General features: G+C 60.5%; 1 protein-coding gene across 1 annotated transcript in view; it reads right to left on the bottom strand.

The window, feature by feature from the left end:
• Positions 1–25492, bottom strand: part of ANO1 (anoctamin 1) — a 274227-nt gene that overhangs the window by 6042 nt on the left and 242693 nt on the right. The window contains exons 17-29 of the mRNA XM_034644849.1: positions 24596–24607; positions 23925–23996; positions 21446–21523; positions 20363–20437; positions 17994–18195; positions 17775–17886; positions 16870–16927; positions 14796–14896; positions 13899–14044; positions 11254–11406; positions 6007–6059; positions 3938–4122; positions 358–463 (exon numbers count right to left, since the gene is read on the bottom strand). Of these exons, the coding sequence (XP_034500740.1) occupies positions 358–463; positions 3938–4122; positions 6007–6059; positions 11254–11406; positions 13899–14044; positions 14796–14896; positions 16870–16927; positions 17775–17886; positions 17994–18195; positions 20363–20437; positions 21446–21523; positions 23925–23996; positions 24596–24607 (1353 nt within the window). The remainder of the gene's footprint in view (positions 1–357; positions 464–3937; positions 4123–6006; positions 6060–11253; positions 11407–13898; positions 14045–14795; positions 14897–16869; positions 16928–17774; positions 17887–17993; positions 18196–20362; positions 20438–21445; positions 21524–23924; positions 23997–24595; positions 24608–25492) is intronic.

Genomic DNA, 25492 nt, shown 5'->3' with positions numbered 1-25492 from the left:
CCCCTGCCCTCCTCCTGCCGGTGCTGGTCCTGCCCTCCGGGTGTCTTCTGCTACATAGAGGTGGTGAGAAGCCGAGCTGGGTCTCCCTTCCTCCCCGTCTCCTTCAATAAAGACCACTCGTATCGAACTAACCCTGTCTTCCCCAAAGAGGTCCAAATCCCACCACCAGTGCTGGCCCAGGCCCTCCCTCTGCCTCCCTGGGACCTGTCCTTGTACAGGGACCCAGGGCTGCCAGGCCTCCAGGTCTCCCAACGCTCCCAACGCGGGCCAGCTCCGGCCTTCTGACCCTGTCCTGGGCTCAGAACACTTCCTCAGTGCCTGCTTCTCAAACCTTCTGGAAACGAGGGCCTGCCACACCTGGAAGACGATGACGAAAGCCAGCCGGGCTGCCAGCACGGCCCAGAAGTCCTTGGAGATGTCGTACTTGTGCTCTGACCACGGGGGCTCCCGGTAATCTTTGTACCTGCAGAGACAGACAGGAATCAACAGGGGTCTTCAAGCAGAACGGGGGGTCCTGGCTGGCGCCCTGCGGCTGAGCTGACAGCAGGAAAGCCTCCACTGGCCTTCGTCCTCTCTTCCGGCTGCAACTCCTTGGCTGTTCTCTCCTTGTCCGTACACAACCCTGTCCACCCTGCCCCTGACGTAGCAGTGTAGACGCCGCCCACTGACTTCCTGCCGAGCAGACCCCCCCCCAGCCGGGGCCTTCCCACCGACCCCCGCTCTATGGAACGTGATCGTTCTTGCTTGCCTGTCCACTGCCCTGCCGGCCTGCACTGTCCCCCCTCAGAGCACCCCGCCCCCGTCCTCTCCTTCTCAGAAGCCGAGATGCCCAGTGTGGGAGCGTGGTGAGGATGATAACCCGGGGTGCTGTCTCCCCCCAGGCCCTCCAGCTGCACCCCGAATTCAGAGGCTACTGTTGGCTTTAATGGGGCTGATCCTGTGCTGCACATGGGAAGAGCTTCCCCAAAGCCGTCGGAATAAACTTGAGGTGGGGGCAGTTTCTGGGTTCAGGGAGGTAGGGCACCCCTGCTGGTCGCTGAGGTCTAGTGGCAGGGAGGCCAGAAGAGGAGGCACCTGGCTCTGGGGGCACGGCCCTGGCCTGGCCCTGGAACCAATGACCACCTTGCTGTGTGTTCTCGTGCAGTGGCTTGGCCTCTCTGGGCCTCAGTCTGGCATCCTCTCCGTCACATGAGAAGCATTTAGCGAGCAGCTACTACGTTCCAGCTCCCATTTCAGGGGCGGACATTCAGGAACACACAACAGACAGGGCCTCTCGCCCACAGAGCCTTACTCCTGGAGGAGACTGGACGGGGGCTTCCGAGGAGCCACTGGGTGCTAAGCTGCCAGACCCAGAGATTGGCTCGGTCTCTCTGGGAACGATCCTATCTGGACGCCAGCTGCAGACTGACACAGGACTTGTACAACTGCTCTCTGATGGGAACAGGCAGCCCCTGTTCTCCCAGCGTCAGAGGCCACGCACACTCGCTCCTCCCTTTTCTTTCTGTGCTCAAGGCCAGCTGCACTGGGATGCTAGGAAATACGTGGGGGTCGCCTGGCAAACTCCTAGGCATCCCTCAAAGCCCACTTAGCCCTGTCCAGAGGCCACCTCCCACCATCTGCACTGACCTCAATCAGAGACGATCTTACATTTTCCTTGCCTAGCTCTGGCACCCAGCCTGCCCGCGCCCCTGGGGAGGCTGATAATGTCCTCTCTGGGGTGGCTCTGGGGATGAGATGAGACCGTGCCTGTCTCAGTGCAGACTTAAATGGCAGCCAGCAGTGACCTGAAGCTCTGAGTGCTGCCCTGCATCTCCCACACCCACCGCCCCAGGCTGGCCTGGGCGCTGTGCCTGCTGCCACCAGTTCCTGCGAGAGGCAGCTTGCGTGGGTGCGGCTGGCGAGGGCCTGGAGCTCCCAGGCCTGCAGTGCAGGATCTTGGCCCACGGACGGGGGAGGGCCTGGGTGGAGCCCAAATCCCGGGGAGCGGAGTGGTCTGATCCACGGTCTTCTGACTCCGTGGGGGTAAAATCTACAAGACTCTTATAAATGGGTCTGGGCTCTGTCAGCCTGGCCTCTCCCCATGTGGCCAGGACCTGGGCTGATGCGTGGGACGGAGCTGCACCCAATGTCCTGTGCTTGGAAACCGAGGCTAGCACCGTGAATAGCCACGTGGACGTCTCAGAAGGAATTTCTGACCACATATCTTCCTGCCTCCTTTGCTTGTAATTCCTCTTCCTCTAAAATGGGCCTTCAGCAAAGTGGGTCAAGCTCGTGCACTTAGCGTGGAGGGTCGAGACGATGCAGGGAAAGTGTCGGTGCCGCGGGAGGAGAAGGGGTCCAGGGGGGGTGGCCACCTGTCTGCGCCAGCCTGGAGCGTGCGTGTGCTGAAGGACGGGGAGGGTGTCTGGAGCCCCCTTCCCTGCACTTCCGGAGCCTCAGGCCGTCCCCTCTCCAAGGTGACCACGCCGAACCTGGGAGGGGATCATTCCCGGCCTCTGTGAATTCCCGGCCCCTTTACACGCATGTTGAAGCGTGCGGGCGGGCAGGATTCGGAAAGCCGGAGCCGGGATGGGCACCGCAGACCTTGCAGTGTCACATGCCCCGTCTAGCTGGCAGACCTGGATCTAACTCGTTCCTTTCCAGTGTTGTACCTGGGCCCGGGGCAGGCACCATCCCCGCCCTGACGCGGAAGAGAACACTGTGTGCCTGCGCCAGAGTCGCTCAGGGCCAGTGGGGACGCCCGCTGTCTGCGGTGCTGTCAGGAGCGCCCGAGCCGGGGACNGCGCGCCTGCTTTCCCTCCCCCCATGCGGGGGGGGGGGGGGTGCGTTTTCCCGTTTCTTGAGCCTGTCTTATCGCTGCAAGTCACTTCATGTTGCTTAGTACCCTGGACCCTAGCAGCTGCCCCCACTCCCCTTTCCTCAGTCAAAGTGACAGAGACATGCCGGCCAGCCTCATGGACCTACGTGTCAGAGGGGTCAGCAGGCCTCCCCGTGCAGGAGGGACCGAGCTTTACCGCACAGGCTCTGACGTGTATTTCAGCCCCTGAGGTCTTTTGTGGCCTGGATCTCAGCTGGGTTGGGGTAGCTCATACTGATTGCCACCTCCGTGCTTTTGCGCACATTGTCCTGTCCCCTGGAGTGACCCCACTGTGTCCACCCTTCATGTGGGTTTCTAACTACGATCCCCCCTTTATACTGATCTGCACCGAGGTTCCTGGATAGCAGGGACTGTGCCAGTCCTGGGTCCCCAGACCCTAACCCAGGGTGGCACAGGTAGAAAATAGCTCAGGGAATGGCCAGGTCTCAGCTCTGCCTCCCATGCCTGGCCCTGCCTCCATCTTTCCTGGGGTGCTCCTTGCACACCCCAAGCGTCTGGCCAGCAGGTGGGGCCCCACAGGTCTGGCCATCTCAGCTGGCCTGCCCAGCATCCAGTACCCCTCCCCCAAGTCAGAGCACCCTGTTCTCCTGAGCACCTCTTCATTCTCTGACTGTGACCCCACCCCTGGCACACGCCCCAGCTCTAGCCTCTACCCGCCCCCCCCGCCCCGGCAACAGCACTTCATTTAGGGATGGACACGTGGTCCGCGACAGGCCAGTGAGATTTAACTCCGACTTTTGCTGACTATTGAGAAAGACATTCTGCCACTGGGATGGCTGGGCAGACAAGGTGTCTTCACTGCCGCCAGAACCCAATGCCACCATGGAGGAATGCAAAGCCGGGAGGCAGTGCCAGAGGGGGCCTGACGGCAAACTGTAGCCCCTGGATCCAGCCATATCTGAAGCTATCCTTGCCCTCTTAAAGAAAGGAGCTAATAAGTCACTTCTTGCCGCAAGCTTGAACTACTCTGTGACCTGCCTCTGAAAGAATCCTTGCTTGAACAGGGGCTTCCCAGAAACCCACGTGTCTTTCAGAAAGAGACGCCGCTCTGAGCCATACCTGCAGATCTGCACCTCGTAGCCCAGGTCCAGGGGGTCATTGGGGGCCGTGCCGTTCTGGAAGTCGCTGACGTCGAAGGAGGAGAGGGTGTGGTTGACGAAGCCGTGCATGGTCCCGTTCTCACTGTACATGTACAGGTACACCAGGCGCGGGATGAAGTCGGACGTGAAGGAGATGACGAACGCCTGGGCCAGGGGACAGGGCAGTGAGTGCAGACTCCCGGCTGGGTGCGGGAGGGGGACTCGCCCTGAGAGAGCCCTGGGGCCTGGCCACGTGACACTCTGCCCACAAGGTGGCAAGGTGACCAGAACATTGGGAGGACCTGGGTGTAGGGAACGGGACACCCCTGAGCAGGAAGGCCTGGGGACAAATGCTGCCTCTCACTGGCTGTGTGGCCTCGGCCAAGTCACCTAACCTCTCTGTGCTCTGCATGCTTCACCTTCCTGGTGTACTTGAAAGGGAACGTGGGAGTAGAAAGAGCTTTGTGAACGGCGATGTTCTGACTCAGCTCATCCTATTCCAGAGCCGCCTCTGGGGACAGCTGGTGTGGTGCCAATACCAGAGCAGGGGCTGAAAGCCTGGCAGCCCGGGGTAAGGTCAAGCCCTGCTGCTTTCTGGCTGTGCAGTGTTGGGTAAGTCACCGGGCCTCTCTGTGCCTCGGCTGTCTCACCTGTACGACGGGCAATGACAGTCCCTTCCCTGAAGGCTGTGTGTGCACGAGTGCGTGGATGCATGCAAAGAGCGTAGAAGGGCCTGGAACATTCTAGAGGCTCGAGAAATGCTAGCTGCCATTATTACTATTGTTGGTTGTTCCCGTGAGAGGTCTCGCTGGTTTCCAGTTGCTCACAGCACCCCTGTGCTCCAGACGGTTGCATCGCATTCCCAGCACTGCCCCCCCAATCAAAACGTGCCCTCCCCCCTTGGAGGCCTGCACCCGCTCGCCCGCCCAGGTCAGGATGAGGAGCCGCTGCTGCCCGTATGCACGCTCTGCCTGTTGTGGCCCTTTAACAGGGGTCTCTGAGCCTGGACTGGCAGTGGGGCCGCCTCCAAGCAGGGAAGCAGTGTCCCAGGCTCCAAGAATCTCTTCTCTGGGGCTGAGCTTCACCTCCTGTGCTGTGGGGGCCCAGTGCCCAGACCCAGCATCGCGGGCGTGCAGGCCCCAGGCTGTGTCTGCTCCCGGGAGCGGCCGCCTGTGTGTAAAAGGTCAGCTTCTAGGGCTCAGCCTCAGCCTGCCTGCAGGTGGAGGGGTGAGGGTCACGGGGTGGTGGCACTGCGGACCTCCGAGGCTGTCTGATGGTTGTTTGCATGGCTGGGGTTCAGCCCTGGCTTTGAAGCATGGGCTAGGGACCGCTAGGCCGCTAAGCCCAGGGTGATCCAGGCCCTGGAAGAGTCACGTGGACCTGGGCGGGCAGAGGGCTGGTTCTCATGACAGAGGGGCCACCGCCCTCCTAACCTCAGGGGGAGGAGAGGACCTGGGGGGGCACCATGTGGCAGGAGGGTGTGGACGAGATGCTGGGGAGCAGGGTTGCCTGGCAGGAGGCTGGTGGGGGCAGCAAAGTCCTCAGCAAGCTATGTGTGTGTAGGCGGCTGGTGGGCTTCTCGCCCTTGTCTCCGTGTTTCTGCACTTCCTGAACCTTTAAAGAATAGGCGTGCATTTCATATAAAGGGGCAAAGCTAACTTTTTAAAAATGAGAGCAGAATGATCGCTAGGGAGGAATTTCTGTCTCTTTCCGCCTCTGTCTCTGCCTCTGTCTGTCTCTCTCACTCTCTCTCTCTTATATTCTCAGAACTCTGGGGAGGGAATGGAGTTAGGGGCCAGGGTGAGTGTGGTGGAGAATTTTGCTCAAGGTTATAGAAAAAGGTCGAGGAGAATTCGTCGTTCTCACCCACAGCTCGTCCCAACCTCTCAATAGACCAAAGGACATGTCTGAAGAGGAGAAGCTTCCAGAAGGCTGGGCTGCACAGAAGCTGGAGACAGAGACTCCACCCGGCTTCCCTGGGAGGGGCACCCAGCACCTTGGCAGCCCAGCCGGCGCTTCCGTCTAGCTGAGGCCCCTGACGTCACTTACGTTGATGATGACGGCCAGCTTCCCGACACCTCTGAGAATGTTGTACCAGATTCCTGGGGGGGGAAGAGAAGCATAGTTTCAGGTCAGCTCAGCAGCGGGCTGTCAGGAACCCTGGCCAGCAGGCGAGCAGCACCGGCTTGGTCCCTTCCTCGGTGGGCAGGTCTGTGTGAATGAGCAGATGTTCTGGAGCTCAGGGGGGGGGATCCTGGCTGATGACAGAGCCTCGGCGGTCCCGGCTCAGCAGCTGTTTGGAAGCAAACTGGAGCTTCTAGAAGGGGTGCCTCAAATCAGCTGCTCCCTGAGTGGTTCTGCACCCGTGAACCTGCTCGGACCGCTAACTGGCCTACATGAAGCCTTTCCTTCCAGAGGGACAAAGATTCAATTTGGATGCGGTTCCTGCCCAAAAGGGTCCATGTAAGAGTAGGTGCAGACCAAACCCATGAGGTTTCCATGTCTTGGCCCTGCCATGTCACTCTGATGGTAAAAGAATTTAGGGACAGGCCTCTAACTGTATGTTGGGGTCAAAAAGCAATGCCAGGGCCCCAGGCTGGGGACGCTGGGGTCACGACCTGAGCAGAACGACCTGACGGCAGTGAGGTGCAGAGCACTTCCTGTCTGGGTGCCCCCGTTTCTGCCACCCTGAGGTCCAGCACTGCACCTAATTACAGGCGAGTGGGAGGCTCACCCCCCAGCAGCCAAACACGCGGTCCTCCCCCGGCCTCCGCAGCAGGACGAGGCCAGCAGGGCCCGGCGAGGGAGCGCCTTATCTGAGGGCCCAGAGCAGGCTGGGCCTGTCAGGGCCCCTGCCTGACCCCCTCCTCCAGCCCAGCTGGACCCTATCAGGCCAGGCACGTGTCACAGGCACTGCGGGCCTCAGAGCCCTGTCCCGGGTGGTCTCTCCCCACCCTGGACCCCGCTGAGACGGGCATAACCAGCACTTCCCAGAGAGGGTGGGAGGCCAGTGGCCCGGTATGCGTGTTGTTATGGAAGAGTGTGGCAGGCTGGAGAGACCGCCGCTCGGCCAGGGGGAACTACCAGTGGGCATTTCTGCCATAGCAGCGAGTGCTGGGGGGCCCCCTGGACCCGTAGCTGCAAAGACAGCGAGAGCACAGGCCCACGAGGCCTGAGAGTGGAGGCCGCAGGCTCAGACGCAGCCCCTGAGGTCCATGTGCGAGGCGCAGCAGTCGCTCGCTTCGCAGCCCTGGCAGGTGACTGTTCAACACAGCGAGCGTTTGGTGGGCACCGTGGACCCGTCTCTGCCAGGCTGTGCGGGAAGCAACGGCGGCCTGCCTCCTATGAGCAGCCCTGCCACCCGAAGGAGCCAGGACCTGATCCACGATGAGAGGCATGGGTTCTGTTCCGGCTTCCCCATGGAAGCAGTGGTTCTCAACCTTCTTTCCTGCTGGAACACGCGGTGCACACTCCGGTACCAGGTCCACCCCACCTTGTCTGGCTCCCCTCAAGAGCGCCGACGGGGATGCGAGAGGGCGATGGCAGGGGTGACGCTTCCTCACAAGTTCAGCATTTCTGCGCTTCCCGCCTGGCTGCTTGGGGATGGGGGCGTCTCTGCAGACTCCGGGCTCCCGGGGCAGCTGTGGACTGCACATCCTTGCTTCCCTCCCAGGCCTTGCATGCTGTCTGGCACCTGGGGCTTGGCACTGCTCGCTAGACGTTTGCTGAGTGACTGCAAGAGCGTTGAAAGCCCCTTCCAACCAGGCTGTTGGCATCAGAGCAGCGGCTGCACAATGGCAGCCCTTGGGCCACATCCCGGCGCATGGGTGTTTTGTTGGGCTCACGTGCTACTTGAAAATGCTGACTGGTGTTTACAGACCGGGATGATGTGTTTTTAAAAGTCTGGACTTGCCCTTTCTGAAAGAGCCTTGCTCCCAAACGGGGCTGGTGTGGCTCCACCGCCCCTTCCAGGCCATGCCGTGCACTGCGGGTCTGTTCTCTGCACTGTTCACTCGCTCACGGGGCCAGCGTGGGGCTGCGGGGTCTGGGTTTGCGACCTCCAAGATCGGGCGCTGGGGTCTGGCTGAGCCCGGCGCAGGTGAAGTGTCCGGGGCAGGGGGCTCCTGGGGGAGGCGGCATCACCTGAGCGCAGGACGAGGAAGGGAACCGGTCTTGCCCCCGCCCAGCTGACAGGCCAACGGGTCGAGGGAGGGGAGCAGGGGAAGTAGGAGGGATCCGGCTGGCCTGTGGGATGGGCTGGAGAGCTTCCCAGAGCCCAGGACCGAGCGCACCGTACAGGCCCCGGGCGTCTCTGTGTCCAGGTCCCAGATCCCCGGGGAACCCCACACAATAATCATGGGGTTTTGTTCAAAAAACGCCACACCAGTCCGCCAGCCCCGGCCCTCGGGCTCGGCCTCCCTCTGCACTGCCCGGAGGCAGGCTGCAGAGCACGCCATGCTCCAACGACCTCCAGATGCAAGAGGAAACTTTCCAGGCTCCTTGTAGGAGAACCTCGAAGGGGAGGGATGGCGCTGTCTTCCTCTTTAAGGTGTCCCTGCTGTCCCTGGGGACACCAAACCCCATTTCCGAGAATGACACAGCCAGGTGTCTTGTCTGGCCTGACCATGCGCGGTACGCAGGAGCCCGACGCGGGCAGAGGCTGCTTACTGGGAAGGCTCAGAAGCGTACGTGTGAGAGCAGGAAGCAGGCTAACCAGCTGTCAGAGGTCAGGGCTGGGAAGCTGGAGCCGGGTTCCCACTGGAAGGGAGCTGGGTCCCTGCAGTGACTTACCATGCCTCCCCTCCTGGCCAGAGCCTCCCCCAGCCACCCCTGGCGCCCTGGGTGCAGCCTGTGGGGGCCACTGGGCCGGCGTCCCCTCGGGGCCCACACGGATCAGAGGAGGAATACAAAGGCTTGTTCAAGGAAAGTTTACCGGGAAAGAAGGGCAGATTATGCCTCCAACCAACCAGACAGGAACCAGGAAGTGAGAGCTGACCCGTAAGAACAGGGAACGAAGGGGAGCCGCGGGCAAGAGAAAGCAGACGTGAGTCCCAGCCTCACTGGTGGTGGGAAGGACCACGCCCGCGACAGGCACAGAGGCTGGGAGGTGGCTGGGGTGCTCCCTTTGACCCTGGTGGGTTTGCGGGTTTGAGGACGAGGCCACAGGGGAAGTGGGGCTCTGCCAAAGCAAAGACACACCCACTGCAGACCCGCCTGGGGCCTCCGGGTGCCTGAGAATCAGGCCTTTGTCAGGGGAAAGTGACGAGGAGGCCACACTCTGTCTTTACTGCCACCGGGCACAGGGCTCCAGAATTGCCAGGGCTGTCCAGGGAGTGCCTGGCCAGCTCTCCCATCCACCCCTTTCTTTGCGGGCCTCTGGTGTGCAACGTAAGCTTTTCCAGGCAAACCCTCTGCTCACGGAGGTGCTACAGGGATGGGTGGTCCGGGGGGTGGAAGGGCTGGGGGCTTGGGGTCTCCGGTTCCAGTTCAGCCTTGGTAACCCCCTGGCCTTCGTCTCCCCATCGGGAAAACGGGACCGAGGATTTGCCCAAGCCCCCTCTAGAGGTTCCCTGGAGGACCCGTGGCTGAAAGCCCCAGGAAGCGATCCAGGCCACGCGCAGCCCTCTGGGGTTCACCCTCAGAGCAGGGCATGAGGAGCTCATGGGAACCCTGGGGGCAATGTCGTCTTCATCCGGGGAGGGGACTTGTGAATGCGGCCTGGGGCCCAAATGCAGCTCACTGAGCCCTGGGTGAGATTGATGTCTTCAAGGCCCAGAGACCACGGCGCCTATGACGGTCCTGCAAGGGAACCCCGAGCTGAGCTCGGACCTGGAGCAGCAGCAAACCCAGGGCTGTGGTGTGCAGGGTGCGGGGCTCACCCCACAGCCAGGGCTGAGGCAGAATCAGGCACCTGGGAGCCAGAGCAGACTTCAGAGGGCCAGTTAGTTCGGGGACTTTTAAAACCTCTTAAAATCACAAGCAAAATCTTCCAGCAAGTCCAGCTGGGAGGGCATCTATTTGCAGAGTCTCTGCTGATTGTCTGGGTCGTCCAGAGGGTGACAGACAGAAGGTCACAGATGCACCTCTGTACTTGAGCCCCGGTTCTGGCTGGAGCCCCTTGCTACAGAACGCCAAGGTTTCCCGGCCGTCCCAAAGCTGGGCCCTGAAGGAGTCCCCGTGGATGCCACAGTGCAAACCTGGCTGCGGTGAACCACACAGAATCACCCATATGTGTGACATGTGGCCATGCGTGAGCGCGCGAATGGCACTTCATACCGTTCAACCTGGGAGAGCACGCGTCTAGGAGGCGGTGCTGGAGAGCGGCGGGCACGGCCATGCCACCAGTGCCACCAGGCGCCAGGGCGGGCATGGACCGAGGAGCCCCACGAACATGGGGGGGTTGGGATGGCTGAGGAGCATTTCTGACGAGGACGAGCCAGTGCCAAGGGCTGGAGAAGCCCCCGCCTTCCAGCTGATGACGTCTGCCCTGCCCATCATCCTGGCATCCTGTCCTCATCTCGGAAAAATGACAGATAACACTCCTAACATGTCCATCTTGTGTCTGCCACCAGCGAACACGGATGTGCCGTTCCAACAAAAACTGTGTCAAAAAGGACCCCAACCAATGTATTTTTGTAATTTTTCCATCTAATTTCAAGATAAAATATAAACTTTCTTGCATTCACCTTGAAAACTGGTCCGGGCTGCGTGAAGGTGACTCACTGTGAGACGATCAGCGTTGCTGACAACTCTGGCTACCAGGTTAGCCGTCGCGCTCCCCGTCAGCGCACCATCCCTCCACCCCTGCCTCTCCTGCACGATGATGGACAGGAAGCCCTTGCTGACAGGGGGTTAGAACCTTCTCGGCCCTGACTCTCCAGGCAAGCCACACAGAGCTCTTCCTGCTTGTGGACACTGAATACACTGCACGGAAAGGCGCCTGCTCAGCCCCTAACACGAGCTTCCCACCCGTCAGCTCTGTCTGGGCTCCGGGGCCACACAGACAGGAGGGTGGGTGTTCGCACCTCGGGGACCTCCTAGTGTGGCCAGATGTTGAGATATTCAGACACCCAACAGGTTCCGGAATGTTCTCTCAGGAGTGGAGAGGTTGGGGTGGGGGTGCAAAGGAGCCTTGAGGTCTCCCGCCCCCCACGCCGAGCCCGAGTCTGCATCCAGGAGCCCGTGAAGACCCCGTGCCCGACCCTGGTCTGCCGGCTCTGGATCGAGTTTCTGGGGAGCAGAACCCCTCCTCCAAACCCAGCACACGCGCAGAACCAGCTCCCGAGAGTCACTCACCGATGTCCTTGGCTCTGACAGCCACCGGCCTGCGGAGCTCGGTGACGAACTTTTTGGCGTCCAGGCGGATCTCGATGATGTTATTAAGCAGCGCGAACAGCGGGGCCAGGGGGAAGGACGCGACGAACAAGGTGACGAATCCAAACTGGATGACTGCAAGGAGAGTGGGACGGTCAGCATGCCGCTGCGCCCCACGGCGGGCCCCCACGGCAGGTGCCACAGCTGAACACATGGGGTGGGCGGGGTCTGGCTGGCTCCCTGCCTCTGACGTGCCCCCTGCACCTGCATAAGAGGGGCCCTGGGGACACTCCCACCATGACCCCAGGTGACCCTGGGCCAGGAGGGGGCTCTGGGGAGGGTTCCAAATTTTGCTCTGGACCCCAGCATGGACTCCTAAATGACAAGCATGTAGTCACTAATCACACATCTAGTCTTGGACAATCATCAGTGATGGGGAAAAGGCCCCCGTGAGCGTGAAGGCCCAGCCTCGTTCAGCCCATACAGGGCTGGCAAGGGCCCCAGGCAGGGTCCCAGTGCCCAGTAGCTGGGGGTTCCTGGGACCTGGGGGGCTTGCCGGTATCGCTGCGTGTCCAAGAGCCCCCATCGTCCCCTTCCGTTGGGCCTTGGGGACGGAGCTGCACGGGCCCACCGTCCAGGACAATCTGGCCCCTCTCAGTGTCCCCTCTCGGACCATCCCTATCGTCACCAGGCCGGCCCTGGGGCTTGGACTTTGGATGCTACGGCTAGCACAGAGCCGGGCTCCAGGGAGAGGTCAGGTCAAGGTTGCTGAACAGCATAGGGGAGGCTAGTTCGACTGTACAGTCTGTCCCAGGTCTCTCACTGCCTGCCAGGTGGTAAACAAGGAAGCCGGCAGAATGTCACCGTGTGCCTGGCGGGCTGATTGTGGCCATTGTTAGAGCCACCGGTGGGGGGCTCCGTGGGAGCCTCCGTCTGGGAACAGGGCCGCTGGCTTCTCACTCGCCCTGTGGGCCTCCGTGGGACGCTTCTGCGCACGTGGTTGTGTCCGCAGGTGGCTCTGGTGGTGATGGAGGCCTCGGATAAATAGGGCCGTGGGTTCCACGTGGGGCCGCTGAGGCCTGGGGCTGTGGGGTCCTCACTCCCGAGTGATGCTGCCTCCTGCTGCGGGGGGGGGGGGGGGGGGGGGGGCGGTGGAGATGGCATGGGCCTGGGGCACCCCCAGCTGCCCTTCTCTTCAGTCTCGGGCACCGTGTGCTCCAGGTGCCCAGCAGAGTCAGTCCTCGGGGAGGAGACCAGCAGCGGGTGTGATGGAGAGTGTCCTGAGCCGCGGGGTACGGCTGGGTCACAGGGTGGGTTGCTCCCTGGGTGGGCAGGGCCCCGTCCCAGGAGTCTCACCACGCCCAACAGGAAAGCGGGATGTGACCTCCAGCCATTGTAGAAATTAAACTCTGGGGAAGCGTCTGTCTGCCAGTCAATCCCAGGCTGCCCTTCCAGTGCCTGCCCACGGCTGCCCCCCCGCCCCCCCCACCCAGGCAGGCAGGGGTGGCCCTCCTCCTGCACGCCAGGGCTGACACCAGACAGCCAGGGAGGGAGCAGGTCCATGGCGGTCTGTGGAGGTCCACAGGGGTGAGGGAGCTGCCTGCCTACCTCTGGTTCACCTTGGATTGCGTTCCAGGAGAAAACGGACAATGTCACCTGAGCACGATGCTATTTCCCTTTTCTGTCTTGAGATTGTTTTCTTTCTGAGTCAGTGGCAAGGTGTTTCTTGAACAATCATCTGGGATGCTGGGTGTGACTTCTAGGACTCACTGGGCCAGCAGGAGGGAAGCGCTCGTGGGACCACCCTGCCCCTTGACACCCAGAGTAGGCCTTGGGTTTGCTCAAGTATTTGTTTAAAGTGGAAGGTCCCAGGTCGCACCCTGCACCGACCAGGGGTGGGCCCCAGAGCCAGCATTTGAAATGTGCTATCCATGGTGGCTGGGGGCCTGACACTTTGGGACCCCTCTGCAGGGGACTTCCCAGCCTCCTTTGCTCGTCTGTTCACTCAGCAAACAGGTACTGAGCTCTCACGGTCCACCTGAACTGTTCTAGCTGTAGGGGGTATGGCAGTGAAGAGAATAAAAGGTCCTGTTTTCACAGAACTTTCATCCTTCTGCTGGGAGCTAGAGGTAAAGGCCTGATGGGGACTGCAGATGCCGGCTGGTGACAGGAATTAGAGCAGGGGAAGAGGCAGAGAGTCACAAGGGTGCAGGGGAGGGGATGTCCCCTTTTAAACACTGTGGTCAGAAAGACCCCTCTGGCGGAGGACATCCTGAGCACAGCACTGGGAAAGAGAGAGAGTGAGTCATGCAGCTGTTAGGGGGAGAGCATTCCAGACAGGGCACAGCTAGTGCAAAAGCCCCGTGGCAGGCAGGAGCTCTGTGTGTTTGGGTAACAGCAAGGAGGCCAGTGTGGCCGGCATGTCGGGAGGAGGTGAGGAGAGGGAGGAGGTGGGGTTGGGGGGCTCCCGGGGGCCATGAGAGCTGCACCTGCCCTATCCCCCCAGTGCACCCCCCTGAGAGGTCGGGGCCCCTGAGCCTGGGCATCCTGGTGACGAGGCTCCACCCCGGGCATCCCCCGAGCCCCGCCCCGCCCCGCCCCGCCCCCGGAGGCCCGGCGGCGCTCACTCATCTCCATGTACTCCGGCGTGAGGCCGGCGAAGGGCTCCAGCGTGTAGTCCGCCTCGTAGCGCTGTCTCCTCTTCACGTGCTCGTCGTGGTCCGCGGGGCTCTGGCGCCGCAGCCTCAGGTAGCGGATGAGCTTCTTCATCTTCCTGAGGGAAACACCGCGTCACTCCAGTTAGCGTCCGGGAAGACGTTCTTGCGCACAAGGGCCACGGTCACCTCCGGGTTGTCTTCCTAATTCTCTGAGCCGGGACTTCTCTGTTGATGATTTCCTGGGCCCTCCCCCCGGAGGCAGGGGCCAAGTGCCATCATATGGTTTCTGACGTAAGGAAACAGGTGCAGGGAGAGCCCACAGGGTCAGGGGTCGGCTTGGGCCAAGCAGATGCCGTGAGCATGGGGAGGGGGGTGGGGGTCATGGAAAATCATCCCAAACGTCCCTGACTGCAGCGGGCTGGCTGCCTTGGAGGCGGAACGGGGCACGATTCTCAAAGGGCACAAGGACACTGCACAGTGTCGAGGGGTTCCCTCTGCCAACCGCAGGGGGCTGGCGTGAGGGTCAGGACCATGCCATCCCCAGGGCGCTGCGGAGCAGGGGGTCATCTGGGCCCCCACCCTCTCCTTGTCCACCACGGGGTAGCTATGCCCGGCCTTCCCCTCCTCTTCTCACCCCCTCCCCGCCCAGGTCCCACCTCACCTGTCACCCAGACCACCTCAAGAGCCCTCTGGACACCCCAGGGCCCCACATCCCACCTGCCCCACCCGGACCCGGGCCCAGGCCTTACTCACGGGATGCCAATCTCAATCCCCCCGCCCCACCCAGACCGGGGCCCAGGCCTTACTCACGGGATGCCGATCTCAATCCCCCCACCCCACCCGGACTGGGGCCCAGGCCTTACTCACGGGATGCCGATCTCGAACAAGTTGTTCTGGATGAGCTGCTTGCCCAGCATGATGATGCTGAGCTGGATACAGAGCTCCATCAGGCAGCCCCCCGGGGCACACTGCAGGGCAGAGAGCAAGTGCATCAGACCCCCGCCCCCGCCCCCATCATGGACTCCTGGACAGATGACCGCAGCCCTGGCGTAGTGGGTTGAATGTGGCCTCCACAAAGATATGTCTCCATCCCAACCCCCAGAACCACAGAATATGGCCTTTGTTGAAAAAGGGTCTTTGTAGACGTGGCCGAGTGGAGATGAGGCCATACTGGAGCAGGCGGACCCTGAGGCAATGACCGGGATTCTTTTTTTTTTTTAAGATTATTTATTTATTTATTTCTGTGACAGAGAGACAGCCAGCAAGAGAGGGAACACAGCAGGGGGAGTGGGAGAGGAAGAAGCAGGCTCATAGTGGAGGAGCCTGATGTGGGGCTTGATCCTAACGCCGGGATCACGCCCTGAGCCGAAGGCAGACGCTTAACCGCTGTGCCACCCAGGCGCCCCTGTGACCGGGATTCTTATAAGAACAGGACACACACAGACACAGAGAAGTGAAGGCCATGCGAAGACAGAAGCAGACACTCGAGGGCCCCCGCCAGAAGCAAGGCATGCCAAGGATGCCAGCAGCCCCCAAAGCGAGGGGCAAGGCCTGAGGAACCGTCTCCCGAGCCTTCGAAGGAGCACAGCCCTGCTGGCTCCTTGATTTTGGACTTCTGGCCTCCGGAACCATATGAGAATACATTTCTGTCATTGTAGGGCCACCTGCCCTGTGTTACAGCAGTCCCAGGAAGCGGATGCACCTTGCCTACAGGCTGTCAGGGCTGGAATGGGGCTCAGAGAGGGGAGCACATTGCCAGGCAGTGGGCAGTAGTGGGGCTGGGTCTAGGGGCCCCTCCTCCTCCCCCAGGGCCAGTGTCTGGTCCCACACACTGCTGCCTATCCATGGGCCCTGCACGGCCGTGGCAGCCTGGGCCCTGTGTGGTTGGGAAGCCACGTGGTAAGGCAGCTGACCAACCCTCCAAGGCCAAATGTCGCTGTCCTAGGTGGGCTTGCACCCACTGCATGAGGCCGGGCTGTGGGACGGGCCAGAGGCTTAACTCGCCTGAGTGATAGAAGCTCAAGGGACATTGGGTGACCCTCTGGGGCACAGCTGACCCCTCTACGGGTCTGGAACAAAACTTCATATACTATTACCACAGATTTCATGTTGGAGAGCCACCATTTCATTAAAAAAAATGATATCCTTTGCTTTATTCTATTTTACAAAGGCATTTCCCCAATTTCTCCAACCATTAAAGAATTTGACATGGTATCGTTTACGGAAAAGCCGAGATCATGTAACAGGAGAGCACTTCATGGGTTTTTCACGAGCATCTGTTCCGGTGGGTGAGGCCCATGTCTTGGGATGTTCAGCGGCCAGGACTCAGGGGCTTGAACCTCTTGGCTCTGCCCCAGGCAGCCAGATCACCTTGAACCTGAAGCCCACCGCAACCCTCTCTACCCCATTTCACAGGGGCTTTATCAGAAGACCCACCCCTTGTTTTCTAATAAGCTGAATTATTCTGGGCATTGGAAATGCTGAAAGGTTCCCCTGACAGCTGACGTCCTGGTGGCCCCGAAGCCCCGGCTTGGTCTAGCAGGGCCACTGGGGCAAGTCCCGTGGCCGGTGCGCTAACCAGACCCACAGTGGCTGCAGAGGCTGAGCAGAAGCCAAAGGTCACCAGTGCTGATTTAGGGGAGGAGACGCGAGCATTTCTGTGTTAAAGTAAAAGGATGAAGCTGAGTTCTGTCTCGTCCTGATTAACCGAACTTAACGAAAAAGAAAAAAAACACTTAGCATCTTACAGAAAAAGATAAAAAATCAAAGGGCTGTTATTCTTTTGCTGAGTTTGAAGAGACTTTCTCCTTTTAGGGTAATGCTATACGGACATGTCAAATAGGCTCATAGCCCCACCCCAGCAGCGGGTCAGCAGCAAAGAACCCCCTCCCCAGAGGAGGGAGACGCTACCCCATAACGTTTGCTGTGCAGATGCGCTTACCTCTTCCATCCGGAAGGAACGGAAAATATACACGTAGTCGCCCGGGCGTCCGACGAACCTGGAATGAGTGGGGATGGTGGGAGGGGAGAGGGAGCGCGGGGAGACCCCTAGGTGGGAGCTGCAGCCTTGATGTGCACACAGGCTTCCGGCGGCTGGTACACGACCACTGTGGTGTGCTGTGGTCGCGTGTCCCAGGAGCTCCCAAACCCACAGATGTGTGACAAGACGGGGTCTCAGCAGGAAGCCAAGAGGGAAGGGGACCGGGGTGGCAGCGGCAGGCGTGGGACCGAGGCAAAGCTGCCTAGCACAGACCTTGCCACCTGCCATGGCCGTATCAGGCTGGGGAGCGGTGGGGACCTCTGAGGGCCTGCTCTGTGGTCACGGATCATCTCAGGGGGCCCGGACCCCTTGGCCGGGCTCGGGGACCCTGGTGCGGGAGGGTGACCACTACATGACATGATGCTGAGGAAGAAGCCTAAGAGGGATTCTGGGATCAGACCTGCTAGCCCTGGGCAGGAAGGCGGGGTGAGTCTTGACGGGTGGACCACAAGCCCCTCCAAGCCCAGGGTGGCTCAGAGAGTCCGGGCATGGAGTTTACCCCACCACTAGCCTGGAATGCCAAGCTGGCCACGGCTCTGCTTTCATGCCTACTCCTGCAGCCCTGATCCCATCAGTCATCCACCCTGCTGGGGGGCAGCTGGAGCTCGCGCCCAGGGTCCCCGTTGCTCCGCCCCCCTGCAGAAGCCAGGCCTCTCCACGAGCTCAGTGGCAGTGGGAGCCACTCTGAATGCTCTGCCCTGGGCCCAGGGCCTCCCACCTGCAGGGAGATGGGGAGGAGAGCCTCCTAACGCCCTGGGAGGAAGGAGGTGGGAAAGGCAGTGAGATTCAGAAACTGCAGTCCCTACCTGCCTTTGAAGAAAGCCACGTAAAAGATGGGTGTGTAGGAATTCACGAACTTCAGCAGGAAAGCCTTGAAGATCAGCCTCTCCTCGAAGCTCTTCTCTGTCTTTGGAACCTCTAGAAGAAGCGGGATGCACGTGCCCGTGTACTCGGCTCTCCGGGCGATGAAGCTCAGAGAAGGTAAGCGACCAGCCCAAGGCCCCACAGCATAGATGCACACTCACCAATCTTGGTGAGCCAGCGGGCTATGCAGCCGTAGACCTCATCCAGCAGGATGATGACCACCAGGTTGATGATGACCGCGGTGGCTGTGACCGTGACCCGGATGTTGGACCGCACGGATGGGGAGGAGTTCATGGCCAAGGCGGCGGCCGTGGAGATCCTGTAGATGATGACTCCCAGGACGATGGCGAAGGTCACCGCGATCTGCGGAGGGAGGGGAGCCGGCCAGGTCCGACCAGAGCCCCCGGCCCGGCTCCCCGCACCCGGCAACAATTCATCTTCAGCACGGATGGGCTCGTGTCACTCCCTAATTGCCAGGCTATATGGACAAGNGCTCCCCGCACCCGGCAACAATTCATCTTCAGCACGGATGGGCTCGTGTCACTCCCTAATTGCCAGGCTATACGGTGTCAAAGCTCCACAGACAGATGGACAAAGGGCTAGTTTCTGTTTTATGGAAGAGGACACTGAAGTTCAGAGAGGTTAGCTAACCAGGCCAGGTTGCCCAGCTCACGAGCTGGGATTGACCAGGTGAGACCACGGAGCCTGGCGTTCCCAGGATCTCTGCTGCCACCTGTCTCAGGGCACCACGCCTTCTTTCCTGCCCACTGACCCCAACAGGGCACCGGGTGGCCGAAACCCGAGGGGCTGGCCTGGCTTGTGTGAGCCAGGCTGACTCCGGGGAAGAGGGGTTCTCCCCGAAACATGGGTGGCCCTGAGTGGGAGGAGGGCTGTTCCGGAGGTGGGTGGATGTGAGGCAGTCCAATCCCCAGGGGCTGCAGGCCTGGCTGGGACAGACAGCTTGGGACCCTTCTCCCAACCTCTCCACGAGCCACCCACACACCTGGCTCATCGTTCGTCTGGCCAAACCCACCGGTGGACCAGAACGTTCCATAAAGCTCAGACTGGCAGCTGCCTGGGAGGCTGGGGTGGGCACTGGCTAGGCTGATGAGTTTATTCCATGGGGAGCAGCCTGTCTGCCTGGGTTTCTTTTCCTTTTCCTCACAGACCCTAACTCACTGGAGACGACCTCGTCCTCACGGGGTCCCGCACTGGGGTGTGGATGCGGGCAGACCCCAACCCCAGGACGCACTGAGGACGGGGGGAGGCTGTGCCTGGCTGTCGCTCACACCCGACTCCGCCTGCAGGTCGGGCTCCGCGCTCCTTCCGTTCCCCTCTGGGTGACCTGTGTCACTTCCTTCCATTCAGGGCGCAGAGGGGAGGCCCTGCCCCGCTAGGATGGTCCCTCACGGCTCCCGGCACGCTCCTGCAGTGGCGTGGGGGCTGCGCTGCATCTCAGGTCACAGCTTGGAAAGGCTGTGGCTGGCTCAGCCCCGAGGGAGACTGCAGCCATCAGAAATCTAGGGAAGCTCCTATTTTAGACTTTGCACACATCTGTGGGTGCCGGGCGGCGGCCACACCCTGCTCGGGAAGCTCTGGCTGCCCACGCCACACCCTGACCACACTCCCCGGCCAGCTCCGGGAATGAGGGCTTTCCTTGGAAACTCCCTCGCTCCTGCCAAGGGGCCCCTCCCAGGGGAGGGCACCACCCCGGCCTTAGAGGCGGCCTCGTGCCAGCATGTGGAGGTACAGACGGGCGGCCGGCCCGCAGGGTGACTCAGTAGGAGTGTGTCCCCGCTTCCTGCCGGAGGGCGGGTGTGCCCCTGCGACAGGCAACACCTCCCGTGGGCAATACCCCCTCTGGGTTAAAAGGGCCGCCGGGGTCTGGCTGGTGAGCTCAACCTGGCCTTGGCAGGACCAGGAATATGGGGAGAGGGCACTGTAGGCGCTCAACCCGTATTTGCTCAATGAATGAAGTTCCTGGCAGTGGGGAGCGGGGGCAGAGCTATGACTGATTTGTCCATGAGGAAAAACCAACACAAGCCCCCGCCTGCAGTGGAGTTCGCACGGAGCAGCGGGGCCCTCGGGGCAGAAGGCCTGCCTGGCACCTGGACCCACTACCTCTGGCCTGGTGGCCTGGGGAGAGGAGCCAGACCTGTGGCCTCTCTCCTCTTCAGCAGGACGGCGTGGGATTGGGATTGTGAGGACTCAGGGAGACTCCCCGCAAGGCCCTTGGGCTGCTGGACACACGCTCAGGCCCCGATTCATGGCGGCCAACCCCAGGCCCTGGGTAGCGGGCCACAGGACTTAAAGCTCCTGGGCTGGACAAGGGACTGGCCATTTTTACAGGGACCTTGGGTCCCTGCAGACTCCTTGGCCCCTTCCCATTTGAGGGGCAGTGGTGGACACTCCCCCCACTCTGGGATGAGGGCCAACGTCACGTTGATGCCTGACTCTGGTCTAGGTGAGCGCCACACCGTCTCCCCGTGGGCCGCCCTGATCTCTCCCACCTCAGCCTTCCGGAACTTACCATGAAGACAATGGAGACCAAGTTGGTGAAGTAGGCCGGGAACCGGTCTCTCCAGGTCAGCTTCACCTTGTCCGTCTGCAACACGAAACAATGTCGGGTCACCTGGTGGGACCCGTCACGGTGGAGAGAAGTCTGTGCGCGCACGCGGTGTGTGTGTGAACAACTCAGACAACAGAAAAACTCAGGAACACCTTTACGACAACACGCCCGCAGGTGATGAGTGAAAGCACACATCCAGCATCCGAGGAGGGGTCTGGGGTCTCATCACCTATCGGATGCTGCCACGGAAGAGTACTCGTGTTTGAGAATGGCTCCCCTGCGTCCCTGGCATCATGGCACCAAATGCTTTTCTACATCAGACCGTTAGGCCCGCGTCTGGGGGATGCCTGCGTCTGGCCAAAGCCTCACTACAGGCTCGAAGATTGGAGATGTTTTGCCCTCTGCCACCCAGACCATAATAGTTATTTTTCCTGCGCGGGGCAAGCTGAAACAGGCAGGTAGCATTACAGGTTAAAACGCCGATCGCCGCGGCGACACGGGGCCTGAAGGCTCCCTGGCTCGGGGACGGCCTGGGCTGGCGGGGCCCTTGAGCAGCAGCTCGTCACTAACTCGCGATCTTTCCAGAACGGGGGTGGATTTTTAAATGGGGAGAGGCACGTATTAGGACAGAAAATGCTGACGAGGGCGGTACCCCGGCACTCATTCCAGGGGCGGGTGGCATGCGTGTTAGTGGGGCGACCGAGAACCACACGCAGGCAGCCGTGACAAGCACGCTTCACGAGCTCCCGTCCCCCCCAACACAGACCCACGGAAGCCATGCAGTGACATNTGTTAGTGGGGCGACCGAGAACCACACGCAGGCAGCCGTGACAAGCACGCTTCACGAGCTCCCGTCCCCCCCCACAGACCCACGGAAGCCATGCAGTGACATCTCGACACACGTCGCAGCTCGATGGGCGTGGCGGGAAGGCAAAGAAGCGTGTTAAAAACTACAACAGTCAGAGTTTGTTGAGGAAAAACACAACGGGCTTGGATCGTCTGCACACAGTCAAGACTCGCGTTGCCCCCGAAAGAGAAAAGTACCAATTTCACCCCTGCCATGGCGGTCTTAACCCTCTGCCTCCATTTGTTTGTTGACTCCTCTGGAATATGCCGGCGCTTCTGAGGGCGGGTGGAGGGAACAAGAGAGCACCGTGGGGTGAAGCGTGACGAGGCTTGGGAGCCGCGGGGCCCAGGCCTCCCGCCGTGTCCCCGTGGCCACGGGTCCGCCCCCGCAGTGCCAGCTGCCAAGGCCGATGTGGGTTGCGGGCTTTTGAAACCAGCGGGAGGTGCAGACGCCCACGTTCTAAAGGAAGGGGGGCCGTGAAGGCCTGGGAACGGTGGACTCCCCCAGGAAAGGCTTGGCGGGGCTCTGACCCGCCCCCTTGTGAGGTGGTTCACTGTGATTTCGAGGGCGCTTATCACGCAAAGACACGCAGGACGCCATGTCCAGAAGTGCAGGTTCAGGGGCGCCTGCGTGGCTCAGTCGTTAAGCGTCTGCCTTCGGCTCAGGGCGCGATCCCCAGGGTCTGGGGATCGAGCCCCGCATCGGGCTCCCTGCTTGGCGGGAAGCCTGTTTCTCCCTCTCCCACTCCCCCTGCTTGTGTTCCCTCTCTCGCTCGCTGTCTCTCTGTTGAATAAATAAATAAAATCTTTAAAAAAAAAAAAAGATAAAAAAAAAAAGAAGTGCTGGTTCATGTGCCAGCTAAGGGGTGGGTCTCCTTCTCTTCTGCAACTGAATTGGGTGCCATAGCTGGGGAAAGAATTAAAGCCAAAAATTGAAGCTGGGAGCCGAGTGACAGAGAGGAGGAGGTGAGGGGTATGGCCCCCCAGACACAGACGGGGCCTGGGGTGCCCCCAGAGCCCTGCGAAAAGGAACCCCATATCCCTGTGGTTCTGGCGTTGAAAGCCGGGAGGCAGGGTGGCAGAGTCTGGGAGGCGTGCCTGGCACGGCTGCCCAGAAGCGCTGTTTGGCCTTGGTTAAGGTCTGGACTTAAAAGGACTGACATGTGTCACAGAGCCTTTTAAGTCCTCATCTGTGCTCACCAGAGGGGCCACTGTGAAGGCACGGGGTGGACGGTCTTAGGGGCCGTATATCCCGACACAGGCGGGGGGCGGAGTGTGCCGCAGGGAACACAGGTCTTAGTGGCCCACAGGGGAGGCCTGCCGGGCTTCTGAGGCCGTAGTGTTCAGGCCCCTGCTTTTGGGGGGACGAGATAAGGTCTCAAGGGTCTCACAGGGAGGTTCAAGGCTGCTGGGTGCCTGCCCAGGAGGCAGTGCGCACGGGGACAGGCAGACGTTCGTGCTTTTGTGGCCATTCGCAGCCTCGAGTCCCACTCAGACTCCAAGAGGCTGTTCGGGGAGGTGCACCCCCTTGCTGGCTGCAGCAGGACGAAGCCGGATTTTTTGCCATGTCCCAGGAGCTGGGGCCCGAGAGGGGGTTTGTGGCTGTATCCACTTTACCCCCCCCCCGATGGGATTTTGGGCAATTGCAACCCTTGGTCCCTTGGAACCAGCAAACCCTGTCCGTGTGCCACAGTTACAGGAAAGGTAAACCCAGAGGTCCGCCTGATCAGCCCCAGAGGCTGAGGTGTGAACGGGAACGTGGGTGGGGGCTGCTCAGGGAGCGTCTGTTCCCCTCCCTTCAAGGACAGACACAAACTTCCCCAGCCACAGGAGAGGCTGCCGGGGGCCAGGGCCCTCCGCGCTTGTCCCAGGGCGTATGAAACACCTTCATTAAAAACCTCTAGAGGTTTGCCAGAATTGAGGCTGCAAACATTAAGACACTCAATTCGAACGACAGGTTTGGGGAGAAAGAAAGTCACTTATTGTAAAAAGATGGTGATCTTCAGAACAACACAAAATACCCCCCTCTCAATCCCGTGTCTCTGAGGGAAACAAGGAGTGGGCCATTGGCTCCGGGACGCTGGTGGGGCAGACCCTTCTATTTCATACGTCAACATCGAACACAAGGGGTGCTAAAATGTCAAGTGTTCTATGAAAGAGCAGCAAAGCTACCTGGTTCTGAATGGTGAAATGTTGGCTGAGGTCTGAGATACCCTCAGGGTAGATCGAGACGAGAGACCCATAGCAGAGCTGACAAACTGCAGCCTGTGGACCAGACCTGGCCCCTTACTTGTTTTTATAGATAAAGTTTTATTGAATACAAGCAGGGCCATCTGTTTACCTGCTGCCTATGGCTGCTCTCGCGCTACAGAAAGCACTGAGTCGTTGTGACAGAGGCCGGCAGAGTCAGATATTTATGCTCTGGCCACTCTCTGGGGGCCGGGCCTGGACCTATACTGCTGATGACCACATGGTGTTTGCTGAGACCCTGGCCTATACTGTTGTATGCACACAGTGTTTGCGGAGCCCCTGCTCTATACTGCTGTGTGCACATGGTGTTTGCTGAGCCCGGGTATGTACTGTTGTGTGCACACAGTGTTTGCTGAGCCCCTGGTCTATAGCATTGTGCATACAATGTTTTACTGCCAGGAAAGCCAACTGGCAACGGCCACCGTACCTCTTTGTTTTTGGATTCTTTCCTAAGCGACTTTTCCAAGACTCTGGCTTCATATTCGGCTCTGGGATGGTCCTGTGAAAGAAACCAAGTCAATGAGAAGCCTTGTTAACTGTGAGTCTGAGACCCTCGACATGAGCACACATGACAAATTCAGTCCTTACACTGGCTTGGGCACCCTCTGGGGGCAGTTCGTAGCTGGCTGCTTGTACCATTTCCAATTTAGAACGCCCTGTCCTCGGCCCATCCAGGATTCTCCCCCTGGTTGGGAACCCCAGCGCATTGGCATCCACGTCCCGGAGGCAGGTAGTCTGTGCCAGGCTGCCGCCCGCCCTGCCTCCCACTTTCTCATGGTGAACACCCAGCCATGAACTGGCCCCTGAGAATGTTCTATCAGGAGCCGTGGGGGTCAAAGAGACGGCAGTGTCAGCGAGCGCGGACAGACCAGAGGCGCCAGGCCTCGGGGGAGCCCAGAGCAGGTCAGCGAAGGGCGCTGGAACAGAAAAACGAGGGGTACGAAAGGCCCAGAGGTGGGAGAGGAAGCAGAGACCCCTGCCCGCGGTGGAAGAGCTGTGGGGAGCTGCGCGGCACAGACAGACGGCTCAGTGTGCGAGAAGGCCCCTCTCCCAGGGAGACAGGCTACAGGAGGATAAAAGAGTGACAAAACTCCAAACCTTGACCGCCTCCTTCAGGGAACCAGGACGTAAAAACAAAAGCAAAAAGATTCATTACTTTGTGTTGTGTTTGCAAGAAATAGGCTGCGTCCTCTAGGGATCATTTTCTTAAGAACTAGGAAGAAGGTGGATGGACACAGGGGACAAGGCGGACGTAGGGAACTGGGGCCGGCCGAAGTCACCATTGCACAGGTCACATCTGTGGCCCGGGGGGTTTGGGAGGCCCCCAAGGGAGCGACAGGTGAGACTCAGGGAAGGGGCCCGCAGGCCAGACACAGGCTTCCCTTTGTGCCGGGCGCCAGCCCTGGGGTCAGACTCCATGAGGTTTTCCCTCAGTCACCAGCTCCCCGAGGAGGCCCTGGCCAGCCACGGGGGGGTGGGAGGCTCACTCGGGGGGGTCACTGGGTCCTGCCGGGGACTTGTGTCCAACGGCTCTGATCACCAAAACTAAGCCCCCGAGCTGTCAGGGGGAGGAGGTCATGGGATGGGTTCCTGAGGGGTTGAACAAAGGGGACCGCCCCCTTTCTTCCCCCAACCACCTGTGGAAAGGACACTGTAAATATCCTAAAATAATAAGAAAATGACTGCTTTTTGTTCTACTCGAATCTTTCTCATAGAAACAGTTACAGGGAAGGCGGCTTGGCCAGGTGGATGGCTGACTCAGGCTGGGCCGCGGGGGCAGAGAGCTGGGGTCCGTGCACGGCCGCACCCCTGAAGAGCTGCCTGCTGGCGGACGGGGCGGATGCGGTCACTTGTGGAACGGGATGACGGGACCTGCTGTACAAGAGGGTTGCGCCCGGAGGTAGAGAGCCGGGTGACCCGTCCTGGGGCACTTGCTGAGGCTGGGCCCTGCTCCTGACCTACTGACCCTTTAAGAGGCCCTCGAACCCCATCGAG

The sequence above is a fragment of the Ailuropoda melanoleuca genome, chromosome 16 (genome assembly GCF_002007445.2).
Source record: "Ailuropoda melanoleuca isolate Jingjing chromosome 16, ASM200744v2, whole genome shotgun sequence".
Taxonomy (NCBI): domain Eukaryota; kingdom Metazoa; phylum Chordata; class Mammalia; order Carnivora; family Ursidae; genus Ailuropoda; species Ailuropoda melanoleuca.
Note: the sequence above shows the minus strand (reverse complement) of the source record. Positions and strands in the feature narration are given on the sequence as shown.